This window comes from Poecilia reticulata, chromosome 11, assembly GCF_904066995.2.
Source record: "Poecilia reticulata chromosome 11, P_reticulata-male-v2, whole genome shotgun sequence".
NCBI classification, from domain to species: domain Eukaryota; kingdom Metazoa; phylum Chordata; class Actinopteri; order Cyprinodontiformes; family Poeciliidae; genus Poecilia; species Poecilia reticulata.
This window is the reverse complement of record NC_088840.1, coordinates 235,486-248,682: the sequence shown is the minus strand read 5'-3', so window position 1 is coordinate 248,682 and position 13,197 is coordinate 235,486. Positions and strand designations below refer to the sequence as shown.

Below are 13,197 nucleotides of genomic sequence, written 5' to 3'. Positions count from 1 at the left end.
TTTTTCATGTGTCTGCGTTGACTGTAACACATACCCACCCAGTTTGTATAGGTTTGTCATCTTTTATTAGCTGAGCTGACAAATTGGGAATTGCATGCTGCATTCTATGTTTCTGCGCACCAATGCTTTATCTCGCTACCATAGCCATTGCTGTTATTTGAAGATTGAAACATGGACATTAATTCTAACTTGCTCACAACCAGTTTTATTCCTTTCCCTCATTTTTCACAGAAGAGACCCAAGAGACTTGAGGGAGAAACTATTTATATCAGACATAGCAATTTAATGTTGGAGGTTTGTATTTTCAGTGTTACAGTTTTGGTAGTTTCTGTAACAGTTATGTGTGCATAAATGTAATGTTGATTTCCATTTGCTTGATCTGTTTGTTTGTTTCTTTTTTCTCTCTCTGTCTCTCTCTGTAGCTCAACCCAAAATGGTTTGCATGCACCATTTTCCTGTCTGATTGTCATGCAAGTAGCTTCTCATCAGTTTTTCTGTTTGTCATATAAGCTTTTCAGTTTCTGAAATATATGGCTGGGAAACATTGTCGTTTTGTTTAACAACAAATTCTGCAGCCCAGTTTGTCCTTAAAGTGTGTAATTAATTCCCAAATTAACTTTTTTTTGCAGATAAACTGTCAAAATACTTAAGATTCTATCTTTACAGACACTTTCCAAAAATGTTAATGTCATGGAAAAGTTATTTAATTCCCATAATTTTATTCAAAATGTTAAACTTTCATAAGTTACAGGTTCAGGGCCCACAGTTTAAGTGATGTCAAATATTTGTTTGTTTATTGTTACATAATTTGGGCTTCCAGCTAATAAAACCCACAAAAACAGGAATTCAAAAAAATTGAATACTCTGAAACAATAAGCTTAAACAACGTCCCAGTTTTTGCAGAAAAAACTAAATAAATTAAAATTAAAATATTGTTTTGATAACACTTTATTTGAAGGAGGATGAATAAGACTCGTGACCTTCATATTTGATAGTGAGGAAATGGATAGGGAGAAAAGGGGAGGTGGGTGTTAACATAATAAAAATGGTGGTGACTGTAGCGGTGACTGACCATCTGATAAAAGCTCTTTTATTATTTTATCTACTCTTTTTAACAGCTAAAACAGTAATGGTATACATTGGATGGTAATGGTATACTTTACATTGGTGACTCTTTCCCAGTCATGTATGTGAGATCAGTTCCATGATCTACAGTACTTTACTGTAGTTGCTTGTAACTTTTTTCAGACAGACAGCTTTTCTTCTCTTTCACTTTACTTTTCAAGCTGATGTCTTTGTGCCATTTCTGCTGTCCTGGTAGCAGGACACCATTTCCTGGCAGCAGGAAATTTCCTGGTAGAACTCCCACCCAACCGGTGGGAGTTCACCGGTTGGGTGAACTCCCACGAACCCTCCAGGACTCTGGTGAGGGTGTAGAGCTGGTCCAGGCTGTGAAGATCATTTAATTTTGAATGACATCTAATTTACATAGATTTGATTTGCCCCTTCCTCTCCACTTTACAATCTAAATGTACAGCAATGTAAAAAAAGAGTAAAAAAACAACTTGTCGCTATCAGCTCACAGAATGGACAGCAAAGACTTGACACTTGGCTTTAGCTTATGATTCCAGATATATGCAGTGCCCTGGGCATGCTTTGTTTGTGGATCTTTTTTATCACTGACACATACTGTATGTACGGTGGCCGACAGGTGTAAATGAGCAGCAACAGAGAAAACATACAAAAAAAAGAGATGCAAACACATGAAATGCAGCAAACAAGAAGATTTGCAAACAAAAAAAGAGACGCAAAGAAAAAGCAAATGAAATGCAGCAAACAAAAGAAAAGATGCAAACAAAAACTGCTGAAAACGGAAGTGTTCCAGACCACTAGAGGCAGTCGAACAAAAAACAGCTGTATCCAAATTTAGGGTGTGCATCCTTTAAAACAGGTGTTCAGAAAAGCAGCAACGGCGGCAAAATTATTTTTGCTGTATTACAATTAAAATTACACAAAATGATTTTTCACAATGTTTTTAGGTGAGAATGTAGATGTATAGATCTCAAATATCTGCTCGGTCACTTAATTGCAATATTGCTCCAACGTTTTCGGAGATGTCTGCTCCCGCTGCATGTCAGCTGGCCGGGCGCTCCAGGTTCGGTACACTGAGGGAGAACACATGTCTCCTGGCAAATCGTTTTAAAAACTTCCAATAGTTTTCCCCTATGAGTGGAGGTGAAACACAGATATTAAGCTAAGTAATAGCTGGAAATATTTTTTGGTTCACTAAAGTATTTAATTTATTCCTGAGCAAATGGGCTTGACTGATTAAAGTTAAGCCTTCAAACATAATCGTTTTACTCAACTGTAATGACTTACTCCCTGAGATCTGGAGAGTATTTGAAAATGAATAATTAGCTTACATTTCTTGCCATACATGTTTAAACATTTTAGAATCAGACAAGCAGATTTCTTTTTTACTATGGAACAGCCTTTATTACAAAAGGTGAAGAATAATACAGAAATGAAGAGTAAAAAAAACAACCTTTGAGTCCTTTTTTTTCCTTCGGCGCTCTGTGCTTCACGTTGTCACGGTTGCTAACCAACATAACGCCGAGATGGAGGCTAGGCAGCTAGCCGGAGGCTACAGCTTCTCTCTTCTGGTCGTCCATATTCATGGCCTTCGAAGGACCCGTCATCCGTAGACCGGGCCGTTTCTCACATAGACATAATAAAAGGACAGACGCCTAATGGACCGCTCTTGTCTTATCAATACATATTTATATAAATATAAAAAGAACGAAAAAATGATTAATACTGAATAATATTAAGCTATACATGTTTAGCACACACACCTACACATACACACACGCTTGCACGCACACGCACACACACACATATATAGGTTTTTTTCATGTTTTCCAGCCGACAAGTTCTAGCTCAGGGGTGTCAAACTCCAGTCCTGAAGGGTCGCTGTCCTGCAGTTTTTAGATGTGCCACAGGTACAAAACACCTGAATCAAATGGTTTAATTACCTCCTCAGTTCTCCAGAGCCTTGCTAATGACTTAATTATTCTATTCAGGTGTGGTGCAGCAGATTCACTTCTAAAAGTTGCAGGACACCGGCCCTCGAGGACTGGAGTTTGACACCCCTGTATCTAGCTTAAGAGTGATTGGGTCCAAAATCCGATGCGAGATTCATCCGTGCTGTGCAGTGAATCTGTCTCTCCTTAAGACATTTCTTCTTTCTTCCTCACATCGTGTCTTAGGGAAACCTTCAAAACAAAAAAGGGAGATTTGGGAGGTATCTTACTTTGACCGAGTTAAATAAATAACAGCCATTGCCACCTGTGTAAACTTTGCTGGTGAATGTATAACATGTAATATTATGATTTTTACAATATATATTATATTGTTTCATTTCTATAATAGGCTCTTATATCAGATATCTAAGTCAATGTTAGAAAATAACTGAAACTTTTTAAGATGATCTCGGTTAGCTTTCAGAGTGGGGGCTGAACACCAAGCACTATAGCACTATACCAGTTAGCATTAGCTGGTATTTCGCCAGTGGACATAAATACAGCAAAGTAATATTCTAATCACAAAATATATACAATAATAAGTCCATCTTCCTTGTGAAACATTGTCTGTGGAGCCCTCACATCAATAGCCGTCGATCTGATCAACAATATCCCGCAGTGCTGAGGCATCTTCTGCTGTTTTGGTCGAGCAAAGTAGGAGGGTCTTTTGTTTGCGTCTCTTCTTGTTTGCTGCATTTAATTTGTTTGTGTCTCTTTTTGTTTGCATGTTTTCTCTGTTGCTGCACATTTGCACCTGTCGGCCACCGTATGTATGAGAAAGCAAACGTAAATATTTTAAGACTAAGCGCATTAAGCTCGAGCAAACAGTGCTTTAAATTCCATGGGTTCCATCCATCTATCCCTCCCTCCTGTTTCTTCCCTCTCTCCAGTTATCTGGAGTAGGGTTGCAGGGGTGGCACACTAAGTAGGAAGGCCCAGACTTCCCTCTCCCCAGCCACTTGGGCCAGCTCCTCCAAGGCATTCATTCCCAGGCCAGTGTGTTCCGGGTACCTCGCGGTGGGAGTGCCCGGAACACCTCACCAGGGAAGCGTTCAGGACTACTCTGAGTCCCTCCCAGATGACTGAGCTTCTCACCCTATCTCTAAGGGAGAGCCCAGACACCCTATGGAAAAAACTCCTTTTGGCCGCTTGTATCTGAGACCTCGCTCTTTCTGTCATGACTCAAAGCTCATGACAATAGATGAGGTTAGGAACGTAGATCAAGCGGTAAATCGAGAGCTTCGCTTTTTGACTCAACTCTCTCTTTACCATGACAGACAGGTACAGCGCCCTCTCCAATCCGCCTGTCATACTCCCACTCCATTTTTCCCTTATTCGAGAACCCGACATAATTAAAGTCCTCCACTTGGGGCATTACATCCTCCCCAACCTGGAGAGGGCACCTTTTCTGGCTCAAGACCAGGGCCTTGTACTGATCACCATCACTCTGATAAAACCAAACAGATCCTCTCATCACCTTGGCTGCACCTAGAAATTCTGTCCATAAAAGTAATTAACAGAATTGGTGTTAATTACTTTTGGATTCCGCAGCCGTGGCGGAATCCAACTCTTACTGGAATGATCCCATCTTACTGCAGACCAGACTGACACTGGCCGTACAGGGACCTAACAGCCCATATCAAAGGACCTGGTACCCCAAACTACAGGAGCATCTCCCACAGGACTTCCCGAGGGACACAGTCCCAAGTCCACAAATCACCCTAACTCCCACGAACCCTCCAGGACCCTGGTGAAGGTGTAGAGTTGGTACAGTGTTCCACAACTAGAACCAGAACCACACTGCTCTTCCTGAATCCAAGGTTCGACTATCCGACAGACCCTCCTCTCCCAGATCCCTGAGTACACCTTGCCAGGGAGGCTTAAGAGTGTGACCCCTCTGTAGTTGGAGCACACTCTGTGGTCCCCTCAGCCCATTTTTCTGAATAAGGGGACCACCATCTCAGTCTGCCAATCTCCAGAGGAACGGCCCCTAATGTCCACGCAAGATTGCAGAGTCGCATCAACCAACACATCCAGAGATAGATAAAAAAAAGGAATGCAAGTAGTCAAATAGAATCCTGTAAGAGCACCGTATTGTGTAAGTACAATAAAAAAAAAGAATGACACCAGAAAATTTGAAATAGGACTGTCTGTTGTGTATCTTGTCTGACGGTTCTCTCGGTATAGTTCGCAGATTCTTTTCCAAATGATTTTATCTTAATATGTTCATGTACCTGGTACTGTGAAGCTTCATGGTTTTTTGAGACATAAGCATTATATGTTTATGTACATATCTTAGAAAAAGCACAAAGTAATTTAACTTGTTAAAAAACAATTTTTACTCTAATGATAGTGTGGCTTTGACATTGTTTTCACGCACCTTTATGATTACAAAAAAATCATTACGCACTTATCCATTTTACCTGCCCTTTCACTCATACTGTTCAATGTAAGATCACAATGCTCCTGTTTTTCAGTATGTTTTTCTGGCTAGTTTTGGCCAACATTTAACTCATTATATTCCTGTCTGTGATCTTTTTTTTTTTTTACCTTTTGCTCTATCATTATATTAATGTAACTTTTTCATTCTTGAAGGACCTTGATAAGACCCAAACTGAGATCATGCGCCACCATACTAGTATCAGTGAGCTCAAGAGAAGTTTTATGGAGTCAGTACCAGAACCTCGACCCAGTGAGTGGGACAAACGCCTATCTACCAACTCTCCACTCCGCTCAGTGAGCGTCAATGGCCAGCTGCAACCAGCGGTGAGTCCTGAGGAAATTATCTGCATATTTGTAAAATCAACTAAAATCAAAAATGGTGTTCATTCAGTCGTTTTATTTTGTATAAATAGAAAAGTCCTTTTGTAAAAAAGAAAAAAAAAACTAACAGGGGTGTTTGAAGCCCACATAGAAGAGTATGGAATTCAGTATTTCCCTTACCTTTATTCATGGAGTTGCCCCACCAACGAGAACCCCTCTTCCAAAAGGACATCAAACATATACTAACTGCAGTGGCGCCGCCAGGAATCTTGGGCCCCCTGACTGACAAAAAATTTGTTTGGGCCCCTCGTGCAGCTGCTGTTACAATTTTTGAGTCTATTTGACCCATAAAAAGCATCACAATTTTAAAGGCTTGCATCTGTGTTGCTTTCTGTGGTTCAATACTGATAATTAGCACAATATTTACTGCTCATGAATTTAACATCCAACAGTCCACATCCAGTATGCAAGTAGGTTGCTTAAATTTTTTCTATTAGTTATAGATACTGAAATGTCTCTCCCCATGAGCAACAGTCAAAAGCAACATGCAACTACACATGAAGCAATCCAGACTTCTAAAAATTCGATGTAGTTGCATTTTATTCAAGCTGCAGTACATAACTTTAATAAAAATATGTTTTCTCCATATTTGTTAAAGCTGTCACCATGTCATAGCAGTTTGTTATGAGACAGATAATCTGTGAAAACAATCAATCTCCTCCACCTCCTTCCTGAATTACAATTACTGGTTAAAGTAATGCACCGTTCTGACCAAAACAACCAATCAGAACCAGTAGGCCACTCTTAGCACTGTGAATTAGCCTCATTCACTCACTGCTAAATGTGCTAATGGGGGAGAAACAACTTCTCTACCAATGACGGTAGATAAAGAAACCGTTTATCTGCCATCATTAGTAGCCAGGGGCGGATCTAGAAAAATATCTATGGGGTGGCGAGGGGGGCAGGGATTTTTTCAGGCGTGGCAGCATATGCCTATATATATTTATGTGCGTGCGCATGCGTGTGTCTCATTCTCACTTTTAGCTTACATAGACCTAACATTAGACTTAATTTACTTGTTGCAAAATATTGTTTTTCAAAATGAGCTTCATGTAGCACCGAGGCTTAAATACAATTTCTTAATATCCATCCATCCATTTTCTAACACCCTTGTCCCTTAGTGGGGTCAGGATGGTTGCTGGTGCCTCTCCAGCTAACGTTCCGGGCGAGAGGCGGGGTCACCCTGGACAGGTCGCCAGTCTATCGCAGGGCAACACAGAGACACACAGGACACACAACTATGCACACACACACTCACACCTACGGACAATTTAGACAGACCAATTAACCTGACAGTCTTGTTTTTGGACTGTGGGAGGAAACCGGAGTACCTGGAGAAAACCCACACATGCACAGGGAGAACATGCAAACTCCATGCAGAAAGACTGGGGCCGGGAATCGAACCCAGAACCTTCTTGCTGCAAGGCAACAGCTCTATCAACTGCGCCACTGTGCAGCCCAATTTCTTAATATAGTATAGTTAATTATTTTTACGTTTTTCATACGTAAAATTTTTTTTACTTAATATAGTAATACATATCAATACAGTAATTGATATGTATTTCTGTATTGGACAGCGCCTATTAGTCGCTATGTGATGCATTGACTTATGTCCAGACAACCATTTTATCCCAATGCAGGACGAGCAGAAATCTGTCACAAAAATATTAGTAGCGCCATCATTTGTTATCAGGTATATCTATAAAATTTGACTTCAAATAAAGATGAGAAAACTGGTGTTTGCTAAATTCTCCGTGATACAAATCTATAAACAGTTTGGTTTCTGTTAGTTCTGTCAAGATACAAGAAGGGATGAATTTCCCATATATTGGTCAATTGTTTTATTTTAAACATGTAGGAGCTGTAGTTTGATGACTGTTATAAATATCACCACGTTTTAAGAACAGAAGGGATTAGTTCAGTTTTTGTCGCTTGTTTAACTTTTGGGATTGCAGCGGCTGCAGTGCGCCACAATAAAGGTGCAATAAGCTGATAAACAGGTGAAGAACCAAACTAGACAAAACCACTTCTATTTTGCCTTTTCTCGCTCTCTGTGTGGGCTTTACCCTACACGTAGACCCGTTTCCATGGCAACTGACAGACAACAGCTCAACAAGCAGATGGAACAGAGATTAACAATCAGGGGAATCAACACCAAAAAACAAACATTTCCCACACACAAAGTATGCAAAAACACCAAAACAGATCATTCAGTCTGTTTTGTTGTCAGACAAAACAGAGTCAAAGTCTGACAACGTTATGTTGTCAGACTTGATGTGTATATTGTCATTATTAAGTTTTCGCCTGACCACCGTGGGTGGTTGATTAGCTGATTTAAACAGCTGCTCTACTGATGACTTGGTGTGCAAGTTGTCTTAGTTTAGTGCTAACAGAACCAAAACACACCGAACTGCGCAGCACAAGGCTATCAAAGTCAGTAGAAGGCCAGCAACAGTTAGGCTAGCGTAACTAACTCACTGCTCACTTTCTCAATACTTTCTCTAAATTAAAACTTTTTCCTCCCCTGTTAAATGTAAAACCCTTCAACCTTGTTATCTATGGCTGTCATAGGGTTGAATTAACCGCTAATCATTGCGCCGTTTTTTCAGATTCTTTGCGTAAGTGTGGTATTTTTCTGACTATCGATATTCCTGACTGCAATGGCGCATGTGTGGCGCACGATAAGTCACGTAATGTCTAGTGCAGTAATATATCCATCAATGCTGCTGCCTCGCACTCTGTCCTTTCTTCGCACATCCCGCTACTTAGCAGTGGGTGTCAGGTTACATTGTGTTGCATTCAATGTTATCGGAAAAAAGAGATTTAGGTGCTTAATGTCCGATTTGCCATAACTATTTATTGAATTCATAGTCGCCAGCTGGGGTGGCAACAGGGGTGGCAAGGCTCTCATATGGGGTGGCAACTGCCACCCCATGCCACCCCAGTAGATCCGCCCCTGGTGGTAGCTATGCTAACTAAACTGAGCATTCACAGTTTGAATCTGCACAGCTCTGTGCTATGCTAGCTGATTAAGTCATTAGCTGTGTCCGAATTCAGGGCCTTCATCCTTCAAAGGATTTGTAGGCCGATTACGTCATAGCGTGGCGACAAGGCCTGTCCGAATTCAAAGACTCCTTCAAATGCGTCCTTCTTTTCCCCAGATTTGAAGGGTGCGTCCGGTGTATCCTTCACGGCCCACGATATCCCATAATTCATTGCGGGTTCCAACTGGGCGTCCAGGCAGAGCGTCAATGGCCGTGAATAGCGACAAATTATTTAGCTATACAACACTTTAAATGACACAACGTGATTTGGTACAACGTTTTTAGGTGAGAATGTAAGCGTGTAAATCTCAAATATCTGCGTGGTTCATCAATACATCGCCTAATTGCAATATTGCTCTGACATTTTCGGACCTGTCTGCTACCGCTGCGTTAACAGCCAGCTCCCCTCGCTCAGCTGGCCAGGCTCTCCAGGTTTGGTATACTTAGAGAAAACGCTTAACTCCTGGCACATTGTTATAAAAACTCCCGCTAGCTTTCCCCAATGAGTGGGAGTTAAACAACGATATTATTCAGACAAATCTGGTTGAAAAATGTTTGATTTATAAAGTATTTCAAAGCAGAGCACATCGGTTTGATTAATTAATTAAAGTTAAGCCTTCAAACATAATAGGTTTATTTAACCAAAATGTCCTATCTGAGATGTGGAGAGTATTATATTTGTAAATGAATAATTTGCTTATATGTATGTGTAGCCTGGTAAAATGAGGAACCCAGACACAAAGTTATAAATGTTTTTGTTTTTATTTCCCGAATACTCTAATAGAAGGAGAATATTGTTAAACTAAAAAAATTCCTGAAGAAATGTCACCAGGTCCTGCCAAAATGTGCCTGTCAGTCTGAACCAAACATTTTAGCTACAGTTTGCACAGCTGGACTGCTCTTTGCTTCTGAAGTGTATCAGGAGCACACACATGAAATGCTAATAAGCTTTACACTGTTTATCACCAATGTCCAATGACTAATTCTTGCTAGGTCCATCACCATACTTCTATGGCTCACTGCAACAATATAATGACTGAACCCAGTGCACAATGAAATTCAGTCACAGACTAACGACTATAAGCTTCGCACATGTGGTTCTCACTCACGGTCCGAAATAAAAAAAATAATAATAAAGACAGTCGGTAATTGTGTATTTCTCGAAATGTTTCAACCTTCATACTAAGGATTTTAATTCACACTCAGAAAATTCAGAGAAATAATAATTTTATGTAAGCAAAATATGAATAGTCACAGGAAATATTTATTCTTCCCACAATGCATTGTGAGACCTGCCTTTGCGCCTGTTTGTGGGCTGGCTCTCTCTGTCAGACAGTTTGCTGGAGACAGAGTTTCTATACTTGTGAGACACCCAGCATTGGTCTCAAGGACCCTGAGAAAAAACCATAAGCCCTAGCAAAATTTTGAAAACATTTTAATATTATATTTTCTAATCTAATATTATAACTAACTTGAGGGAAAAAGATAATAAAAGCTAATATTATCACTTACCTGATAGAATTATTGAGGCTTTTATTTTTAAATTTTCAGTAAGCTTCATTTGAAATGGCCACACTAATTCCATGTGTAATAGTAATTGGGTTACATCAGTTAGATAATTCTCAAACCACAAGTAGTTATCAATACCAGCCAAGTCCTCCTCTCTAGTAACAGACAGTTCCGCCATGTAGTTCTAACATGCTGCTCAGGCCTCTCTTTTAACTGAGTCTTGGCCATAGATATAACTACAGTTATGGCGTAAGTCATTAAATTATCAAACAAATCATACTGAAGACCTAAGCAGAAAAGCTCTGTCGGAGTCTCCAACATCTCTTCAAACTTAGCTTGACCCTGTTTGGATCCCTGGTTGCTCAAGTGTTTTGGAGTTTTGATTTATTTATGCTGTTTTCCTTAATCTCTTCTTTGATTAAAATTTGTTTTGTTTCAGTTTAGTACTTTTTAGTGTTTCTGGTTATGTTTCTTATTTCAAGTTATTCTTAGTTACTCTAGTTTGTTTCTTTAGTCTTGTTAGATTTATTTTCTAGTCCCTGTGTACTCTCCCTTGCCCCCTGTCCTGTTTTATCTCTTCCTCTCTGCAGTCTGCATTCTACTCTCTCCCCTCACAGCTAATCTGTTAGCTAATCAGCCCAGATCAACACTCAGTCTTCCAGTATTTAAGCACTTTATTCTCAGTCACTCCTCCTGTTACTTCCGGTCATCCTGTTTACTCCTGGTTTTCCTTGTTGTTTTTTTCATATTGAATTATTTTGTTTCTGTCCTTGCGCTCTGATATATTTGTAAGTTTTGTTCATCATTTTTATATTAAAACTGCAACATGATCCGTGTTCCCAGCTCGTGTCTGTATTTTGGTCCGTTCTCATGACAGACCCAAGAGAAAGTTCCCTTGTTGTGGAAGACAATCTGCCTTGTTCTAGTACCAAAGCAAACCCACAATTGAATTATTAATAACTATAGTCATATTGCCCTAAAATTCAACATCTTAAAGGTCCTGGTGAGACTCTTGTTGGCTCACCTGAATAAGCAGACAAGCTCTATCAGGATCCCAGCAGTATTAAAACAGCTTTTTCAATAATTTGCTCATGAATGGGAAGTTGGAGATCGGCCTGTAATTCTGAAATAGTGATTTGTCCAGATTGTTCTTTTTTATCGGTGGTTTGATAACTGCGGTTTTTAAAGCTCAGGGGAGAGCATCTGATGAGAGCGATGAGTTTACTATTTGGATCAAATTATTTGCAATAATAGGCAGGACTTTCTTTATGAAATGTGTGGGTAGAATATCCAGACAGCAGGAACGTGAGCTTAATTGATCTATAATTTCTTCTAGGGTTTTACAATTGACATTGCACTGTGACCCCCAGTGCAACGTCACTCTGATCCTCCCCCAATACAAAGAGATGGGAGTTCAGACTAAAGAGAGCAAACTCATCTTAAAAGTAAACCCTTCAGGAACGGCTCTGCTGACCGTCACACCAATCAGCAAAGACTTTGGCAGGCTTCACTGGAAGGACACCAACTAGAGAACATCAAATTGTTACGCTAAATCTCAGGTTCAATCATCAAGTGTCTAAAAACATTTTTTCTAGATCTTTGCTCTACATGAGTTTGATTCACCGTATTGGTAAAGGGCTTTTCCAGCATCCAGATCAACTTAAATTAGCTCAGCTTCATTGTTTTACACTCAAAAGGTTAGTTGAAACCTTTTGAGTGGTTTCAACTAACCTTTTGAAACGTGAGCTTAATTGATCTATAATTTCTTCTAGGGTTTTACAATTAAGTAGTTGAAATTGGGTCATTTTTCTAGCATTTGTTACATTTGGGTATAACATTGGTACTGGGATTTAGTGTGGATGTGCAGATTAAACTTCTGATTTTGTGCATTTTCTCTTCAAAAAAGCTGGCAAATTTGTTGCAGGTTGCATTAGATTGAAATTCAGGTGGTAACATCACAGGAGGGTTTGTGAGCCTGTCAACTGTTGCAAACATTAACGAAGCTCGAGCATCGTTAATATTTTTGTTTATGATTTCTGCAAAGAACGTTTCTCTTGCATGTTTTACTGTTGAGTGATAGCTTCACAATCTTTCTTTATAGATTTCATAATAAACGTGAAGCTGAGTTTTACGCCATTTACGTTCAGCCCTATGGCGAAGTTGTCTCACAGATCTAAATGTTTGTGCATTTTACCATGGAGACTTGTTCTTACCAGACACAGCCTTCCCTTTAATGGGGGCAATGAAATCAATTATATCTGGAATCTTAGAATGAAAATTATCTACCAACTCATCCATTTGGATAGCATGCCAACTTAAGGACGGGGAGGTAGAATAGATTTGATTAAATGTTTCTGCTGTGTTGTCTGTGAAAGAACATTTTGTGATAGTGGCTTTTTGGCTAAGTGAGTCAATGCTGATTGTGATAACAAAGATAACAACAAAATGATCCGACAGGGTGACATCAGTTACAGAGACATTGGAAATATTCACACCCTTACTGATAATCAGGTCCAGTGTGTGTCCTCGATTGTGGGTTACTTGGTTAATGTGTTGAATTCGACCGAAATCATCAAGAATATCGCACAGATTTTTGCCCCTCTGTCTTTGGGCTTGTCAACCTGGATGTTGAAATCTCCCATAATTATTGAACAGTCATATTGAATGCATATGAGAGATAGAAGTTCATTAAAGGCAATAAAGAAGTTTTACACATATGTTGGTTTTGTACAGGGTTA

General features: G+C 39.7%; 1 protein-coding gene across 13 annotated transcripts in view; it reads left to right on the top strand.

Annotated features, from left to right (window-relative positions):
• epb41a (erythrocyte membrane protein band 4.1a) overlaps window positions 1–13,197 on the top strand; it is a 98,555-nt gene that overhangs the window by 49,497 nt on the left and 35,861 nt on the right. For 6 of the 13 annotated variants that reach the window (XM_081612347.1, XM_008421562.3, XM_008421557.3 and 3 more), the window contains 3 exons: window positions 232–294; window positions 423–470; window positions 5,679–5,849. In XM_081612347.1, coding sequence (XP_081468473.1) covers window positions 232–294; window positions 423–470; window positions 5,679–5,849 — 282 coding nt within the window. The remainder of the gene's footprint in view (window positions 1–231; window positions 295–422; window positions 471–5,678; window positions 5,850–13,197) is intronic. The other 7 variants (XM_008421564.3, XM_008421560.3, XM_008421556.3 and 4 more) reach the window with 3 other exon arrangements.